The following is a 20302-nucleotide window of genomic DNA, read 5'->3' as shown; positions in this document are numbered from 1 at the left end:
TTATAATGCTATGTATATGCCAGTAGATCTGAAATATAATTCATAAAAGCTCAAAACATTTTTGATTACCCAAATAAGTATTTTTAGTAATTTTAAATAAATAAATTTGAACGATTTTAAAGTAACGAATAACAACGGATGATTAATTTGCCACATGCCCAATCTGGTGATAGTTTTAATGCGTGCTCCTCTATCCATGTATTGTTAAAACTTCTCTCTTTGAAATCAAATATATACCTGTAAACCAGCTTCATAATTTTCACTGTTAAAATTTTTCTTTTGGCTTATGAGTCAACATGGTTGTAGGTAAAAAGCTTTTGACACTCTTAAAGTGGTCTTCAGCTGCTTTGTTAAATTTGAAAATCCAAATACAGGTAGGAAAGAGACTGGGATCATCACATCATTCCAATTTTTGGCTCCTACCTTAAATAAAACATTTCCCCCCCCCCCCCCCCATTTAAGTATATCTTAAGGGGTATGAATTGTAGTTTGGATAGTTTAGATGTTTAAATTGTATGAAAACCTTCGACTATAAGTTATCCGTCACAATCGTGGCCTTCTCACAGTAAATGACTGTCTACACGAGCAAGGGTTGTGCACGCAGGTGTAATTTGCAAGTGGTACAAGAGGTGGCGACCGGCGCCTAGACTCGGGAGACCAGCTGCTCCGCCTCGCCGCCCCACCGCAGCCTGAAGCTCCTCGCCCGCCAAGTCACAGTCGGGCTGCACAGCGCGCGCACGTACACGCACGGGCTGCTCAGCTCGCGGAACAGCCACGCCGTCACGAACTCCAGCTTGCCGAAGGGCAGCGCGCCGTTCTGCACGACGGAGAGCAGCGCCCAGTCGAGCAGCAGCCACACCAGCGCGTGCACGAGGTAGAAGCCGCAGGGGTCGGCGCCGAGCAGGCGGGCCGCGCCCCACGAGGCGCACACCCCCAGCACCGCGCACTCGGACAGCGGCTCCACGAGGATGGTGACGGGCACCATGGCGGCGCGCAGCTTGGCCCACCGGGTGAGCCTCGCCAGGAAGCCCGACACCTCGCACGCGCCCGGGTTCTGCCAGGCGGGCTGGCCGCTCACGCAGGTGCGCCAGCCGCGCCCCACCACCCAGCGGCCCAGGAAGAAGTCCTCGGCCAGGTAGCGGCCGAACGCCGCCAGGCCGCCCGCCTCCTCCAGCAGCTCCTTGCGCACCAGCGACGACATGCCGATGTGGCAGGCTATGCCCAGGAAGTCGGAGGCCAGGTAGATCCTCGCCTGGACCGTGCCGAAGTAGATCTTCTGGAGGGCCGCCGCGAAGCCCGCCCCGTCGCACGTGAAGGGCAGCTGGTGCACCAGCCCCACCTGGCCCGTCATGCGCGACGCCATGTCCCGCAGCGTGTCCGCCTTCATGCGCACGCTGCTGTCCGAGATGAGCACCAGCTCGTAGCGGGACGCGGCGTAGCCCGGCTGCATGTTGTTGATCTTGGGGTTGACGCCGACGGCGGCTGCGCGCGTGAACAGCCTGCACTCCACGCTCGGGTACTTGCTCATGAGCCGGCGCGCGACCATGGTCGCCGGGTCGCTCTCCTCCTCCACGCACAGCAGAATTTCGAATTTAGGATAGTCCTGCGTGAAGAACGTTTCCAGATTACTGTAGAGGTTGGGATCGACCCACATCAGCGGCTTGATTATTGAAACTCCCGGCCACGGGACTTCCGACGATGGTGGAACTGTTTTCCGATGAAGCTTCCATTTCCCATAAAATATTGCAGTTAAGTGTATTGCCCATTTGACGCACAAAAATAACAAGAAATATACTGCAAGTCCATGAAATATGTATCTCATAGGAAACATATTGACAACATTCAACATGTCCGTTCATATTCTAAAATTAAATTCTCTGTGTAAAACGTCGCCAGCGCACTTTTGGTCTTCCTGAGTTAGAGGAACAGAGGCAATTGATAAAGCGTTTTTGCCGTCACTTTTTGATAATGGAATATAGTCAGTTGATCCGATTCTATATAAAAAAGCATATTTCTATAATAATTTCATATTAACATAGGCCTACTGTATAATCGGAGGCTGAAAAGTGACCAAACCATCGATATGTTAATTTTTCACTATATAAATGCTCAGCAAACAAACAAACTATAACATTATTTTTAAAAAGCTAAACATAACCTATGTTAATTATATTTTGTTTAATTTAATATTCATTTTATTTCATTATTAACAATTTTAGTTACTGATTACAGCTTATTTTAATTTTATGATTATAATTGATTAAAATATGATAATAATTGTATTGAAATAATTAAGTATGAAATAATACATGGTCGAAGTTAATAAACCTAATCCGAACCTTTCGATTTACAAGAACTGTTAAAGAATTAAATAATTCAAATTCCTTTCTTCAACAGTTTATTGGTTGCTAAAGTTTTATTCAAACATCTAAATATTTGCTCTCTCGCTATTACTTAAAAAAAATACTTGTCTAAGTGTGCACAGATTAAATAAAATACTCTCTCTGTAATCCTTCTATAGTGTAGGGTTTGATTTGTAATGCAAATTCAATAATGACAACAAAGAAGAATAGAAATGGTTAATATTTATTCTTAAAGAAAATAAAATATTTTTTTTAGACAGACAATAGGCCAAGACAAACAGGATGTTGAAAAAAAATACTATTTAAATTTGCGAACTATTTTGAACACAAACCCTACCAATGCCACTATTGTTTTCAGTAATATTGTAACAGTTTCTTAAACATAGTAACTAATTCTGATTCAGAGGCGCACACTTTGCTAATATGCTATCGAATTACAATACAAAATTTATAGAGATTGTGGGTAATCAATGTTGTAATGCCAAATTTATAACGTATTTTTAAAGTTGAGATTACTCCTTTCTATGACTAAGCTTACAACTATTTGTGTTCGAGAATTATTTTTGCTACTAAAAATTTTCATTTGTCACACCAATGCGATTGGTGCGCCGCCCAATGTTTACGAATTGGGATGGATATGCTGCAACACATGGGTCCGCCATGTTGCCTTCTTCAGTTCGGCGGTAGCGATGACGGGTTCTCGCGCCAGTGGGCCTCACCGAGGTACTCTTGAAATACTAACGGCAAGCCCCAGGCGGGAGTTCGACCGCAGCTCGTCGCTCATGACAACTAGTCAGTCATTTCCCAAGCTCCTGTGCACGAGGCTACAATCACTGGGCACACGAATGAACTATAAGCTAGTCAAATCACAGGCACTGTCACAGACGAGAGAGCCACACCCGAAGTTCCCCGAAGTTCATGCTCGCTTTTTTTTTCCCGTGCCACAACAGGTGTATTTATTTGGGGGAAACAGTTTACATGATTCCACAGTATCTTTACTGTAGCTACAACGTGAGTATTCGGGTATGTCCAGAAGGACGAGTGAATCGTAGGCTTCCCTTCCTTGTGCGGCGATGTTGGTATCCCTGGCTGCTAGCTGCGAAATGCGTTTTCCGCACTACCGAAGTTGATTGTTTGTACTGTAACTTGCAGCATATATGTGTTAATTTATTCAACTTTTGATTTCTTTATTTGAGGTTCCTATGAATTAATTTCAATATACATTTTCACTCTTCTGTTATTTTATGTCGTCTCTGGTTCTTTCCTCATTTTATTTACTCGATTGTGGTTACATCGTTGTTCAACAGATTGACGCTGCACAATATATTGTACGGGTTATATCTGTATCAAGCGTGAATAACTAAGTAAGTCGATATCTTATATTATAAGTAGGGACCGGAAAAATTCGCGGAAACAATGACCTCTAGGATAGCCTCCATTATCCTCTACACATCTCAAGTAAACACGCGTGTTCAATGGGTACTAAATTGTGAGGCGTCTCCACTGGGTAGCTTTGTGATTCGACGCTTCTTTGGTCGATAGTCTCTCATTGGCCCAGAGAGCTCCAGTTAAACTGCGAACCAATAGCAGAATGAGCAGAATTGTACACATGTTTGAATTTCAGCCTATCACGAAATGAATCCGCGAATTATTCCGGTCTCTTATTATAAGACTGACTTACTTATTCACAACAGGTACAGATATATTATAATAAAGGAGAGGGAGCAGCAGTGAGTAGCTAAGTATTAAAATATGAGCCTCGTTGAGTTACGCCCTACAGGTATAGTCGCGAACACCCGCGGCGGAGCTGAGGTGTCGGAAGCGAGCGGCGAGGGATCGATGCCCGGCGACCGCCCAGCGTCCCGACGCTCTGGGGCGCCGGGTCGTCGACGTCTCGACGCCGCTCCACGTGGCGCCCAGGATGGAAGCACCTGTCGCCACCTGGTTCCTGTTATGTCACTGCGCCGGACTGCGCGCTGCCCCGGACTGAGGTCTGTCGTCGGCTGCCATTATGATATTAACATGGTACAAGGGCTAGAAAATATCATTTAAGGACTTTAATTTACCTATGAAGATAAGATATCTGTTTCAATAAAATCAAGTTTTTCAATAAATGGTACAACGGCTAGAAAATATCATTTAAGGACTTTATGGACTTTATAACACAGTCCGCTGCGTTGCACTTATTGTGTCGACGGAGACCTCACAGGTGTTTTTGCTTCTCGTGTTGACGGTTGCGGCGTGAGCTCCTCGCAACAAAGTGCGCGAGGAGTGCGCGGACTCGTGTACTCAACATACTTCACTCCCGATCCAGAGATTCAGACAGCCCTCGTGACGTCACTTCCGATGACAATTACGCGTAAGTATGTGTGCTTCCGGCGGATGCGAGCACGGCCCTAAGTCGTGCAGAGTTCTGCAGGGCGCGCACGTTTGCGGTTCGAAATCATTTCATTCCGTGTTTTCAACAGGTGCCGGCCTGTTGGGGGGTTTCACGCAGCGTATCTGGGAACTACTGATAAGATAGCGACTATTTCTTCGTACGCGCGGACCAAACATTCAGAACTCCGGAACAGGCAGACTCCATGTATACATCGCTCGTGTTTGTAAATATCGACTTAGACTGAGGTGAGATCCTGGAGGTGAGTGGAACAAGTACCTAAGTTCAAAGAATAACCAAGTAACAAAATTGATGACGCGTTTTTAAACTGTGCGTTTATACACACCTTTCAGTACCTAGTTTCTCTGTTTTAAGTAGTTTTAATGTATCAGTCACATACGTGAATGTTTACTGGATGGGCATGGGTAGAAAATAATTTTAGGTAGCTCGTACCACAAAGGAATGGTGTTTACTTGAGTTGGCACCACTGCGCGTAGATCCCTGAAGCTAGGCATGATTCGTGCCCTCTAATCTTTTTTAAAGCGACAATGCCAACATATGTATGTGTTAGCATTAAGTACATAACATTTAACTGCTGGAAAAGCATTGTTTTGTAGTGAAAAAGATTTACAGCGAAATAATGAAGAATTAATATATATAAATAAGAGATGCATGCAATTTAATTGGTACATAGCCTACATTTCGAAATTATTGATCAGTATAATCGTACTTTGGTTTAACGAGCTGTGAGCAATAATTTAAAATCCATCTTTAAGAAAACAAATAATGCATTAATTCATAAGCGTAGAAGAAATAAACAAATTTGAGACGGTTTCAGCCATTATCAGGAGTTATTTTCATTGGATAATATAAATACAATGTTTTTCATAACTCAAAGTCAAACTGAGAACAGTCGATATTCCAGTTTATTACAGTTCTGAGCCAAAAACCAAAAGTCAAAAAGAGTTGTAGTTTTCGAGGCATATATACAGAGGCATATTTTTAAAAGTTTTTGTAACACCACCCTGCACCAAATTATTTGATACTATGACTAAAAGTCTTTGCTACATAATCATAAATAATCCTATTATTAATAATATTTAAAATTAAACTTTGTTTTACTTTGCGGGTATAAATCATTTCTAAGACTTATGTGACAAAACGTTTTTAATCAGGTAAATAATATTATTCACACTGTAAAAATTACTTTACTAACTTAGCAAGTTATTGTCTTTAATTAGCCACCTTTTAAAATAACTTGCTAGTTTAGCATAGTTTTTTTTACAGGATGACTTGTCTGCCAACTATCCCTCCTAGGCTAGGTAGTTTGCCAGGAAGGAATAGTTTAACATTGAAAGCTCCATGAACCTTTGGCTCGTTGGCTCTCCAAACTTGAAGTGCAGAGAAAGTATCAGTGAAAAGGTAAACTGCGCCGACTGGTTCGCCACGTTGCCCATACAATAGGTGCAAAAAAAACTTAGCTGAAGTTAGCTCTATCCGCCGGCTCTATCAGGCCGCCCGGGACAGAGAGCTTGGGACAACAACAGCCTAAGTCATTCCACACAACTACGACAATTTCCACCCGAGATTTTATATTTTTACAACAAAATGTGCAAAGATAACGATAGCAGTTACATAGCGACCTTCATACATGTGAGAACTATCAATAATAATTAAAACAAAGAGTGCGAACCATCGTACAGATTGCACCAGGGCCTAAGAAAATTTGATTGTTTTGTGATGTTCTAGTATTTGTTATGCCTATATTATTTAGACCTAACAAATTAAAACAGCAAGCATCTTGTACCACAGGGCCAAGGTATAGTTTAATTCTAGATCGCACCAGTAGCGTTAATCTAATCTCGTTGCCGCTTATATGACTGCAGTTTATTGGCACATCCACTATCTCAAAACAAACAATTTTTTTTGCAACGCCCTACTTGCAACCTCTAGCCTGTTAGGCTTTCTGCATGTGGCCACTCGTAATCTTAAGATATTTACTTTAGATAACTACTTAACGTCACTCACAATATTGATAATGGTAGCCTTCTCATGTGATGGGTACCCATTTAGTCTTAACCCAAGAAATTAAGGCCCCCGCCTACCCGGGCAAATACATGGTGTGCAGAGCTTCAGAGAAACCACGCGATTTAGAAACTGCCCAAGATATCAAGAGTGGCGTATGTTTTTGAAAATAATTATATATTATATTTTTTAACTGTTTTGATAAGCATGTATTCATTATAGGTTTTAGGAAAGAAACATTTGGTTTAGATTCTTGAAAGCACTCAATGGTCTTATTTTCATTTATCCGCTATAAAATGTTATGGTTACCACTAAAAACTCACAGTTGTCCTATTCACAACGAGGAGACTTCGTGCCAGTCCACAGCCTTGCTCTTAGAGGCGATACCGCGCTGGAAGCACCAGTGAGGGTCGACGTTATCACACCGCCTCACAACACAAATTAACATCTGACTAGGCGGGCCCCTTAGTGAAATAACTCACTATACAAATAAATTTAATACATATTAAAATGACCATCAATCACTTTTAATTACTCTTTATTACCGTTGATTTCAAGTAATTAATAAATCGCACAAATCTTTGCACAAGGCACTCTTTATTCGTTAACTTACCCGAACGTCTTTGAATACCGCTCTTAAACGTTGCGCCGCCTCGCTTGGCGGGCAAAGTAGTCGAAGACGGTCACAAAGAAGGACTGTTTACGATAAAGTTTTTCCTTATAGTTTTTTTTACTTATCAGTTCCTAAAGTTGGTTCAGTAAACAAACTAGTATTCATTGAACAATCGATTAATTTTTTCCCTACTGCGGTCATATGCCGAAAACTGTACAAAATTAAATATATATATATATATATATATATATATATATATATATATATATATATTTGATGTAAACACCCAACGTTTTCTCAGTTTTCAGTTTCCTGGAAAATCGCTAATTTAAAATAAAACCACGCCAAAAACGGGTATGGTTGCAGCATAGTATGACATTAAAATAAAACACATGAATAACCGAACCGTTATATTCAATACTCTATTTAATTAAAAACCATATTTTATCTTCGAATACTTCGTGCCAAAACGACATCAGTGTGCAAGCATGACCACTAAAAGTAGGAAGAAAAGTTTATGCCAATACGACTGTCCATTGAAACGGATTTGTGAATCGGATTGCGATTTACGCACGAGACTCCACCCGGCCGAGGTGTCAGTTTGTGCTTTTCACACTCAAACCACCTTGAACTTGAACGCTATAAAGCACTCTTTCCGGTGTAAAAGTAAAACAAACAATTATTTTGTGAAAAATAAAGGAAAAAAAAAATTTATGTGTAACTTTTTGGTGAGTGTAAACGGGTGATGAAAGTGTACTCGCTGCGCGAGTTACTCTTGAGCCACTCCCGCCTTGTGTTCCAGGCTAGCCTCTCCATGAACTCACCGAGGATCTAGGGGCATCCCCGCCGGCGGTCGTCCCCTGTCCGCACAGTGTCCGCACAGTGTACGCACAGTGTACGCACAGTGTACGCACAGTGTACGCACAGTGTACGCACAGTGTACGCACAGTGTACGCACAGTGTACGCACAGTGTACGCACAGTGTACGCACAGTGTACGCACAGTGTCCGCACAGTGTCCGCACAGTGTCCGCAGTGCCGGCGAGTGACGGAGGAGGAAGAGACCTCGACACAGCATTCCGAGACTTCAACCCTCATCACACAATGCAAACGTAAAGTCTGACTAAGCCTTCCGTGTTCTAACCTAACCAGCGTAACTTCCAAAATCGCGGCCGATAATTTTGCCGATGTATTTCAAGAATAATTGACCTCCAATTCAAATCGCACAATCTCTCCCACCCAACGCCGCATAGATAAATCCGGCTTGTTTGACGGTTTCTGAGTAAACTGACCAATATTTCAAAAACTTCAAGTCAATAGTGCTTTACTAGGGGATGGTAATTATCGTAAAGTGAAATCGTAAAATTGAAGCAGATGCTTCTGCTTCCAGCCGCAGCGCAGCGCAGCGCTCCTATCCCCTTTTCCCCTCTTCCCCCATCCTGCCGCCTCCTTCCCTCCCTTATTTTCCCCACTCCTGTCTTCTCCTTCTCTGCCCGCCGCTACACCAGCGCTCCTTAGGTTCTATAACCTATTTGATTTCTTATATTTATATGTCTACTGGCATCGCAACCGAAGGGGACGGGGGGGGGGGGGGACACGTCCCCCCAATATTAAGTCTTCAATTTCGTCCCCTCCAATAATATATTTAGTTTCGTAGTTATATTAAAAATATGATTTCTGTGATATAACCCATATGTTGCGCATGGTGCATTTAGTCCAATCGTGGTAATGTGAGAACTGTGTTTTTACAAATTTGTTCTGAAAATATTTTTTATAAAAATAAATTATATATTGCAACCAACTATAATTAAAATATCTAGGAAAGAAAAATGCCTAAAAACCACCTTTTTGCACCTTCAAACCCCAAATTTTCCCGGGGGAGGACCCCCGGACCCCCCGCTTTTTTCCCAGTGGATGGATATTCCTCAACAACTAAATGAATTGCAGTCCCCCCCAAAAAAATATATCCTTGCGACGCCTATGGGCTGGAGTCAGGCCGCGTGTCTAGTGCCTAGGCCTGGCTTCAAAATCACAAGTAGAAACTTTTCAGTTGTGTTAAGTCTAGGAACACAGGATGAGCATTAAGCCAAAGGAAGCCAATGTGCCATGTTAAAAAAAACTGATATTTTTCCCTAAGAAAGGGTAGAGTATGTAGATCTTGTGACAGCATTATCGGAAAGATAAAAAAACTGGTCGTTGCCCGGCAACGGTCCTGTTTGTTTGGCTTCACTTTCGATAGCACATCTGTTGCATCTGGACTGTTGGACATTCTTGGTCGGGAGGTACTTGATGGTGCGCATCTTCGAAGACTCGTTTACGTCAGCCGAGCGCGCTTTTCCAGCTACGCTCCTGTAATTTATTTCGCTCGTCGTGAACAAAAACTCGCTCGGCGTAGTCGTATTTACTCATGCATTGCTTTATAGTGAGTAAAGTTATAGTAAAGTCAACATTTCTTGCAGCTTACTTGCCATATATCAATTATAATGGATCGTCAAATCCTCGACAAAGGGTTGAAAAACGAAACTGTTAAGATATAAAACAAAATTGTTATGTACTGTTTGAAAATTAAAGCTTATAAAAAGGTCTCGTGAGAGAGTAAGCCAGTATACTCGGCTCGCTTAAAAGACACTTACCGAGTAGTGACAATATACGAGGGCTTTTTTTTTTTTTTTTTTTTTAACCACAGATGGGCTATATAAATAAGACAAACTTAAACAACATAATAATTATGTCACCAAAAGTGCAACAGGGTCTTTCTTATTTTTCTGCATAATCGCCAAAATGATCGAGGCATTTGTCATATCGTGACACAAGCTTCTCGATGCTTTCTTCTAAGAAGTCAGCCGCCCGTGAATAGAGATACAGGGCCAGCGCCTGGGTCTCCCTTTCCCTCACGACGCCACTGTGAGGCGGGTGGACTAATAGTGCGGGGCATTCTGCCCAACTATTCGCAAATTTTGCGATAATTCTTGACGCGGGAGCCAAATCCAGTGATAGGACAGAGCCCGCGAATTCATGTGTCATGAACACAACTCCTTCAGTTGTAACGGGCGCTGAACCACCCATGGCGTGAAAGTATGCGCGTGCTATTACAGCGCACTTTGAGTGCATCATTGCAAGTTGTGCTGATGATAGAACACTGAACAGCCCGCAGTATCGTGGCAGCACTGATGAAGTCTCAACTAGCATATCGCTCAGAAACCACGCATCGGCCACCCAAATATGTTAAATACTTTTGAACCTTTGTTGAAAAACTTCTTACAAATGTCCGAAAGAAACTTAAACGTATCAGAGTACGCATTAACCATAATTTAATTTGAAGTATTAAACCTATCTAACTGTCAGATAGACAGTTAGATAGGTTTAATACTTCATACTTGAAACTGTATGACTGTTTGTCGAGTACTACGCAAAAATTACCGGACCGATTTTGATGAAATATTTTGTTTTTTTAAAGCTTACAATTGGACTTAAAAACTTGCATATATTTTATTTCCTTAAAACGTCAGGAGCTGGAGATATAACAATAAAACCAATTGTTTTTACACTTATTGGCGAGGCTTGTCCGCAGAGTGAAGCTCGCGGCGGCTAGCAAACTAACGGACCGATTTTTATGAAACTAATTTTGTTTAAAAGCTTATGAATAGACTTCAGAACTTGTAAATATTTTATTTTGCTAGGAAATTCGAGCCGCTGAAAGAAAAAAGATTAGGAGGAAAATTGTGTTGAAAAAACACATGTCAAAAATATCTAACATTTTGTTGGTTCTAAGAAGAATTAAGAACGATGCGCTATCTTTTAATATTTTTCAAACTAAAATATGCACATCAATAAATAAATGTTTAGTTTTTCTCTAAGTTATAAAAGTAGCGGTGGTTTAATTAGCACACATCACCTTTATTTGAAAACAGTGAAAATAATTTTGCAAAATGTTTTATCAGACACGAGATTGAATGTTGACCATTGGCCCTAGATTTCTTTCATTGTTACTGGCTATAGAAATGGATAATGGCTAATGGCTAATGTTGTAATGTAAGATACGAATTTAAAATACCGTAAATAAATAAAAAAATAAAAATGTGAGTGAGACTTTCAGTACTTGTTGGTGATGTGAAAACGTCTAACCTCGGTAAGGAGTGGATACATGTGCTCTCATGTTGCAAATAAACTAATTTGTAGAATTCTTTGAAATATTCCTTGGATAAGAGGCCAAATTGAGTCCCCGTTATGATACCCCGGGGTTGCTGGAGAAAAGATTACAACTATCAGAAACGTACAAATGTTTTGTTACCATTGATAAGACAAAACTTAACTGGCCAGATTTATTAACGACTTTAAAACCTATAAGGGATACGCTCTTCATTTTCAAACTTCCCCTAGACCCGGAAAAGTTTTTTTTAATACTTTAGATGTTTTAAAACACCATATAACACCAAGTAAAATTAATTTTGAGCAGAGCAATGTTTTGCTTATCTGTTTGTAATATGGTATTTTGTGTTTCGTTCTTATTGTCTCATTCAGAGTGTGAGTTTTTAACATCCTTGTTTAAGTGTTTCCACTCTTCTGTCTTTCTTTGGGTTGCGGCGCCTTCGTGTGTGCGATGCTGGCGGGTCGTGTCGCATCTACTTGCGAGTGGTGGCTACCCGCACGGATTGTTCTCCTTGCGTAGTGCAGACATGCTTGCGGTGCCTTGACACGGGCAAGGACTGCTTTCTTTGTGTATGTTCGTGCCCACCTCAAAAGTTGCAAAACTGTTGATGGGCATGCCACAAATTTAATAAATATATTTAGAGGAAACTACATTTGCCAAATTTTCCCAATAACAATATTTCGACGTACGCCCGTGCAAGAAGCCAAAAGGTTGTAGCGTGGCCGTGGTGCAGTGTTGCAGACATGCGCGCCGCCCTCTGCGCGCTGGTCTCGCTGGCATGCGCGGCGCGCGCCGACGCGTGCCCCGCCGACTGCTACTGCGGGCCGCTGGGCCGCTACCGCAGCGTCGTCGTCTGCAGCCACTCCGAGTGGACGGAGATCCCCTCCAACCTCAGCGCGTCCCTGCAGGCCGTCGACTTCTCCAACAACCGGATAGCCGCTCTGGCGGGCGACGACCTCCGAGGGCTGCGTGACCTGGTGTCCGTCGAGCTGCAGTGCAACCTGGTGCGGGAGGTGCCGGAGGACTTCTTCCAAGACGCCGAGCAGCTGCAGGTGGTGGACCTGTCGTTCAACAGCATAGGGTCGCTGCCGCGCGGACTCTTCAGGAACAACGGCCGTCTCGAGAGGCTCTACCTCAAGCGGAACCCGCTCGCGACCCTGTCCGCGACGACCCCCCTGCTGTCGTCGAACGCCTTAAGCACGCTGGACGTTTCGTACTGTGGCATCACGGAACTGTGGGGAGCTTCCTTCAGCGAGCTGAGCAACCTGAAGAACTTGAACCTCGTAGGAAACAGTATCACCACCATGCGAGTCGACGTCGTGAAACCACTCCTGAAGTTGGAGCGAATAGAGATGTTTGGCAACGAGCTCGATTGCAAAGACGCCAGATTTCGCGAAACGGTGGACTACTTGCGAGAAAACTCCGTGCTTATCGTTCCTTACGGATTGTGCGAGGGTACTGCCGTAAGCGCGAAGCTGATGGCTAAAGCTTCTCACGGCGTTGAAACTACTGGAAGGACACTTCATTCTTCGGAGAGCGACGTGGTGACTACTACCGGGAGTAAAGAGATTCTGATGGGAAACGTCTCGGATACGATGACTACCAGAAAAGTTGCGATTGTCGAGGGGAGCGTCACGGATGCGAAGACTACCAGAAGATCCATTGCGATGGGGAGCATGCTACACGGGATCCCGCTGTCGGAGGTCGTGCAGGCGTCCAGCCTGCTGCTCGCCGCGCTGTTCCTCATCGTGGTGGCCGTGAGGCTGGTGAGTCTGGGGCGAGGCGGGGGCCGGGCGGGCAAGCAGCTACCACCCCTGGGGGAGTCCCGCAGCCGCGAGTACGCCGCCGCCTCAGGTTCGCTGCACGAGTACGCCTACCCGGCGCTGGGGAAGCAGCAGCAGCAGCAGGAGGAGAGCCACTACAGCGAGGTGTCGGGGGGCGACGACGGCTACCTGCCCCCGCGCCCGCCGCCGGCGGCGGCCTGGGCGGCGCAGCCCCTGCTGGCGAGGCCCGCGTACCGCGAGACCACGGTGCCGGTCCCGGACGTCGTGGGCCAGGCGGGTGCGGCCTACGTCGCCCACAGCTTCTTCCTGAGGCCGCCGCCGCCTCGGCCGTCCTTCTGGGCTTGAGCGCCGTGGGCGCCGGGTGACATACCAGACAGTCCTCTGCCGCGCAGGCAGCTCCTTCAGCAGAACTGAAGGAAGGGCTGAATCCTACCACATAGAGCTCCCTGGAGTCGTGAGGAAATGGATACGCTATTTCAACGCATCTTGGAGGTGTTTGAGGAGAAGCTACAATGAGAGGCTGAGGCGACCCATCCCAGCATCATTGCTAATTATCCCCCCCCCCTTTTTTTTCTTAACCTTTCGGCTAACCTGCGGTTGCTTCAAAGTAGTGTAAGCATAGGCGCACCAAGTATAAACGGCACCTAACAGCCATTTGTGCCACAAGAGTATGCTTCCCCTCCCCCCTGGCATACCCCCACTCCTGGTGGTCATCTCCCGCCTCGAGTAGGACGGGTTTTGTGGGGGCGCTGTGACTGGTCGAGAGTATTGCTCTATGCAGAAGTGGGCGGTCAGCATGGCGCGCGGAAGAAGAAACCCGCCAAGAGCCAAGGGTCAGGTGCGCGAGGCAAGGTCGCCGTCCAGCGAATGTGGCCCGCATCTCCCCTCCACCCACCCGCCCCAGTGGTGTCGCAGTGCTGAGATGGAAACAAAAATTAATTTCACTTTCAAAGGTAGCCAGTCCTTCCCGTTTCTCACCCCACCGATGACCGACAGAGGGGAAAAAAAAATTACCACACACGTCTCTTGCTTGGTATACACACAACACTGTATATTATATATTATTGAAGTATTTAATATTTTTATCGTATTAAATTTTTGTTTCTGACGCTCGGCTGATAGAATGTATTTTCCTGTACACCTCAGAATTTTGTTATTGAAGTATCACTGATACCAAAGTTAATTTACTTTGTCTTATTGGCTGTGAGATAAATATTTTGTACACAACTGAAATGCTGTAAGTATTTTATATTACGGTTTTATTTATTTTTTGCTATATGTACAAAACATATTACCTACTTTAACATAATTTTTTTATGTTTTGCTATTTGTACGAAAATATTTACTGTACCATACGTAGATATTTGTTTTGTTGTGGTTTTTGTTATTGAGTACTGCGAACTATTATATATACATACACGTAATTCTTTTGCTTTGCTGAGTGTATGAAAAAAAAATTGATTTAAACGCGAGATACAAGACCACGATGAGCGCCATGTTCGGAGCTGGCTGCCACGCACGGCCATTGATTTCACGCGCCGGCCATTAACGTAAGGCATACCACGCGTGCTTGGTCGGATTATAAGGGTCCTCGCTACCCCCCTCCACTCCCCACTCAGTGTCCCGCCTCGGGCAATTATCTCCTATAGCGACTTGGGAATTCAGGGTTTACAGAGGCCGCCACATAGAGTGGCGTGAATAAGCGTCTCCATTCACGATGTTTCGAGCTTCGGGTCGGCCCAGGATGACGCGACACGACACAGCCGCTCTCGTCGGTTCGAGAAGGGTTCCACAGGTATTTAAGCAGCGACGCCGGCCTCCGTGGGAGTTCGACAGTTGCGAGTTCCGAGAGTTCGGAGAGTTCCGCGAGTGAAGGGAAGTGCGACATCGGTTAAGAGGGTGAGATACCCCCTCGAGAGTGTTGCGATGTGGAGCGACGGGATCGAGAGAGTGCGACTGAGTGTGTGGACAGGCGCGAGGTAACCACTTTTGAGCCTAGATCTAGTGAGGAGTGTAACTGCGGAACTTGGCAAACGTTGCGTGACCTGAAATAGAAATTTTTAAGTGCCAGTGATTGGTGAGCAGACATTTTAAAAGTGCACTAATTTATTAGTAATGTAAATATTAGTATTTAATAAAACTGTAATAAAACTTAATTGGGCTATCCCTTACGAACCCAGTTCTTCACACATAGGTCGTAACATTTTGGTGTCAGAAGTGGGATAGCCCGAATTAAATAATTTACGAATGGTTAATAGAGAATTAGGAAAATTTATAATTTAGATGTGGTATTAAAATTAGTGTTAGGATCTGTAGTTAGTTTGAATGAAGTTGTAGCAAAGTCAGTTTTAGTTTTCAGTAGAAATTTAGGTCAGCTCGTAGGTCAAATTACATTGTATATCACAGGACAGTAGTGATAGTGACAGACTGGTAGTGTACGTGGACCAGAAAGATGGCTGCCGACGAGCTTAAGACTATAATGGTTTTCCTAGCCGTGTTTGAAAAATGATATGAGTGAAATGAAGAGGGGCCAGGAGGAAAGGAATAAAGAAATGTAGAGTAACCAAGAAGAAATGAAGAATAAAATTGATAATAGCCAAGAAGAGATGAAGAATAAAATTGATAATAGCCAAGAAGAGATGAAGAATGAAACGAAGAACCACCAAGAAGAAATGAAAAATGAAATGAAGAACTGCCAAAAGGAGATGAAGACTGAGATTAAAGACATGAAGAAGAACCAATAAGAAATGAGGAGGGGTCAAGAAGAGTTGCTGCTCGAGAATAAATGAAGAAGAGACTATACGAAACCAGAATTCAGTTAACAGGTAAAGTCAAGTGTTTGGAGCAGCATGTTGCACAACAGGGACAACAGATAATTCAGCTCGAACAGGACACTGAACGGCGTGTAGAAGCTGTAACCGAGGAGTGAAGAAGCCTCTGCTGCTACGAACCGTAACAGTTTCTCCCAGGATGTTAAGGTGGGGGGCACTTCCAGCGGCCACTCAAAATTCAAGCCGCCCACCTTAGTTGGTCAATCTTCGTGGTCAGTGTACAGACGACAGTTCGAGGCAGCTTCGGAAGTAAATGTTTGGGGCGAAGAAGAAAAGACTACGGCACTCTACTTGGCCCTGAGAGGATCTCCACTAGAGCTGCTGCAGACCATACCAGTCCCAGACCAGGAAGACTATGGGGCCTTTGAGCTGAGGTATGGTTTTGATATATTTTATATATATATTATATATATATAAATGTATTCTTGTAAGTTACATAAATGTATTGTTTGATCTCAATTGTATTCAAGGTAATTGCTAGCCCTGGAACTTAAATTATTATTCAGTAAAATATTTAAATTTAAAATATTGTCATATTTGAGTGTTTATAGATGTAATCCTATGAAGTATTTATACTCGAGAATAAAATGTATTATGTGCTGAACTGCATTGCACAAAGGAAAATAAATATGCTTTAACTGATTTTGTAAATATGTAATTAGATTGTATGTTAAAATATTGGTATTAAATGTACCCCAATATTATTTATTTCGTCTGAGAGCAAGAGAATTTATGGAAAAATGTATGTAAATCAGTCAAGATAAATAAAGACAAAACACAACTGTGTAAAAAAAAAACTGTAAGTAAGCTAACATAATTCATCCCTTGAAGTATTAGTTAAATTTTTCTTCTGTACATGCAGCTGACTACTAGAAAGGAGTGAATGATGGCACCAAATTGAAATTCTAGGCTACCGTAACACATTTTCCGATATTTTGGGTGAAATATGCATATAAAATTAAAATATTCCATGCACATTCACGCCTACATGCAGCCATACATTTGCATATACATACGGCCACACATCCACGCAAACATGCTGCTAACCCATTTCACACATATATATTTATGTATATTATAAACCAAGTTCTATGTCAAAAGTGCCTCAATTGCAGTGTACCAAATTTTCAATGGCGAAACTCTTATGATATACCCTTCTTATCTGTGTATTTTGGTATCATACTTATTATTTAAGAACGAAAGAAGTTTTGCTCGTAATTCAAACTCGTCCCAGGGAAATTAAAATAGGGTGGAAACCCCCCCCCCCCCAAAAAAAAAATTCAAAATTGTCAAAATTCGAAAGTTCCATATGAAAGCCCCTTATGATAAAAAGGGCAACTAAAATAATTTTCGCTGTCGGTATGGATTGTGTGGATTGTGCTAAGTTGTGGTGCTTATCTTCTACGGCATTGCAAGCATATTGTAACTTTTAATGCGTGCGGTATACCGCATCACCTGGTGGTTTAATATTCAATGAATTATTCAAGTTTTGAATAATATAGGAGAGAAATCATCATTTTTCGAAACTGCATCGCCTCAAATAAATTAAAATTTCAAAAGCTTCCAGTTGATTACAAAAAGAATTTAACTATCAATTCAGTGATGTTTTTTAATTGAACGAAATTTTAACAAATAAATTAAATAAACGTTTTTAATAAAATCATTTTAGTCTATTTTTCCATAACCTAGTGTAGAGAATAAGTTCTAAACGTAAACGGTGAGAAAATAGCATTAGTGTTAAAATAGGTTGTTAACCCTCTAACTTTATAAATGTCTTAATATAATACTAAATAAAGCACCAAATTAAAAATACAATTTTTTCATTTTATTATTACTAACAGGATTTATAGACTACCTATAGTCATTAAGTGATAACCTGAAACATTCACGTGTCATAAAAAAAGTCCCACTATTCTCCATAACGATTTTATACGAAATGTTCTATTCTAAATCTTATAAAAGCTAACCAAAATCAAGAAATATATTTTTGTGATAGTTATTTGCCTCGTAGTTCTGAATAATTACCGTAAAAGTTAATACCACACAAGATCTTAAATTGAGAAAACATTTAAGCGAATGTTTTTTGAACTTGAATTTTTGAAATATTTGACCTAAATGTGAAAATTTTAGACTCTTAGAAGCTTATGACAGCTCATAGGCAATTTGAAAACATTATAAATAATTCCTCTCGTGTCCTATTTTCTTACGGAACTTGCGTTGATGTACTGCACAATGAGAAATACAAATGTAGGTATCAAGTACATGCAGTTAGAAGTGTAGCTCACTTTGGTGTATACAGTGGCAAAAAAAACTATAAAATTATAACTCTGAAAAGAGCTGATTATTATTATTTTTTAAAATAAATTTTAGTGATTAATGATTAAGTAAGTCTCGTATTCAGATCGGTTCAGTTCAAAATACTGAAAATACAAACTTTTTGATAATTCACAGGAAACAGTATTTCTTGTTAACATTTAAGGGTGACATGTATTAGGCTCGCACGCCAGGGTAAGAGAGAAATGCTCAGTGGTTCCTCGGGAGTAAATGTTTTAAGAAGCGAAACGGGACGTCTGCAGACGACGCGATGAAAGTTTGATGGCCACTGCAGGCGCCGTCTGTCGCGGGAAAGGCGACAGTTGCTGGTTGCTTATTGAACACGCCGCTGACCTCGAGGCTGACCACGGTCACGTGACACGAAGGCCGGTGTCGCCAGGGCCGCCAGAATGTCCGACTGTCCGGCCAGGAGTGTTTGGACAGGTGAGTGTGACGCTCCGCCGTGCATTAGTTAGGAACGTTGCGCAGCGCTTAACACGTTTTCAAAAGCTTATTTTTTTTTTCCGGCCAACAGCAACGGCCAGCGGACAACCAATGCCGTACGGCAATTAATTTTTAAATTTTAAAATTTAGGGTATCAACTCTATTGGGTAGAGGCCCATCGATCTGTGATAATAAGAGGCTCTGAAACAGAGGAATACTACGGATGGCTGGTCCGGCCATCTTGAATGATTTAAAGTCCCATTATACATATTATATTTGTATTCGAATTTTTCAATTTTTTTTTATGAATAAAACGGGAAATTTTCACTCAAACCGGGAATTTTTCCCTCGAAATAGGAAAATTTATAGGAATTTTGAGTAATTTTTGAGGAAATTTGACATCAAGATGACCACCGTGACGTCAGAATCCAAGATGGCGACCGTAACGTAAAGTGCAATCAAGATATCACTCAGGATAGCCACCATGTCGTCACAATCCAAAATGGTGGTCGACAATCCTCGGTCCTCGAACTAGAACCAGAACCAGTCCCCGGACATACTATGACAATTCACAATCCACGCTCTGGACCATGTACCAGGAGATACCAAATTTCTTAATTTTTTTACCTAAACGAGTGAAATATTTAACAGTTTATTTTAAATCTGTCATTGGCTTTCACTTTACGATATTTAATATATATTTAATATTAGCCTTCTAATCACACAAAGTTTTCATCTTTAAAAGTTATTCGGAATAGCTACTTCACTTAGATTAATAAGACAGAAACGTAATCCAAAACGCAAGAAGTTGAAAGCTGCCCGATGCTTGCGTTTAATTTTTGAAGTGAAACTTCTTTGGGCGCGATGGGAGTGAAATTTAAAGGCCGAATTTTAATGCAACGTTTTCGAGACACATTGTTTTGAAAAGGTTCATGGCGCCAAAGAGGTATAAAGAGAGCATCTACTACCAAAGAAGTTTCAATTCTATCACGTGTACTGAGTTACATGCGCTCTTTTATTTATTTCTTTTTGCGTCTTGGGTACTTTATAAACGGGTCCTATCTGAAAACGCAAATATTTAACATTTTGCTTCTTGAAGCTGCGTTCTGGTTTTTCTTGCGAAGTCATACGCTCGCCTTTAATAAAATAAATAAATACTAAGACAATTTGGATTTACTATTTCGGTGGCCAATGTACACAAGAGAGTAAGATGGTTGCGCATTCCCCCTCCCCCCCCCTTCAACTAAATTGTTTCAACAAAATAAGCCAATCGGGAGCTGGAGCTCCGAGAACGTATTGCGAATCTGAATGACCGCAAAGTAGCGTGGAAAGTTGCCTTCTAGCATCGTGTAAAGTTCGTCTCCCAGGCACTGGCAATGACTTGCCTTCACCTTGCCAGCAGA

The 20302-nt window shown here is 42.4% G+C and overlaps 2 protein-coding genes across 4 annotated transcripts; one reads left to right on the top strand and one right to left on the bottom strand.

Moving 5' to 3' along the window:
- Positions 1-587: 587 nt before the first annotated feature.
- On the bottom strand, positions 588-2079 carry LOC134533542 (ceramide glucosyltransferase-like). The gene has a single exon (XM_063371075.1). It carries the CDS (start codon positions 1847-1849, stop codon positions 644-646), a length of 1206 nt encoding a protein of 401 aa, XP_063227145.1. The 5' UTR covers positions 1850-2079; the 3' UTR covers positions 588-643.
- Positions 2080-4898: 2819 nt separating this feature from the next.
- Positions 4899-15467, top strand: LOC134533054 (leucine-rich repeat-containing G-protein coupled receptor 5-like). Of its 3 annotated transcripts, none has more exons than XM_063370241.1 (3): positions 4899-5002; positions 8181-8489; positions 12261-15467. In XM_063370241.1, exons 2-3 carry the CDS (start codon positions 8482-8484, stop codon positions 13654-13656), a joined length of 1404 nt encoding a protein of 467 aa, XP_063226311.1. In that variant the 5' UTR covers positions 4899-5002; positions 8181-8481; the 3' UTR covers positions 13657-15467. The 3 variants fall into 3 exon arrangements, with proteins under 3 accessions (XP_063226311.1, XP_063226312.1, XP_063226313.1); XM_063370242.1 differs by having other exon boundaries at positions 4931-4988; XM_063370243.1 differs by lacking the exon at positions 8181-8489 and having other exon boundaries at positions 4936-5002.
- Positions 15468-20302: the final 4835 nt, after the last annotated feature.

The sequence above is a fragment of the Bacillus rossius genome, chromosome 6, assembly GCF_032445375.1.
Source record: "Bacillus rossius redtenbacheri isolate Brsri chromosome 6, Brsri_v3, whole genome shotgun sequence".
NCBI lineage: Eukaryota > Metazoa > Arthropoda > Insecta > Phasmatodea > Bacillidae > Bacillus > Bacillus rossius.
The sequence above is the reverse complement of the archived record's forward strand: the minus strand, read 5'-3'. Positions and strand labels throughout refer to the sequence as shown.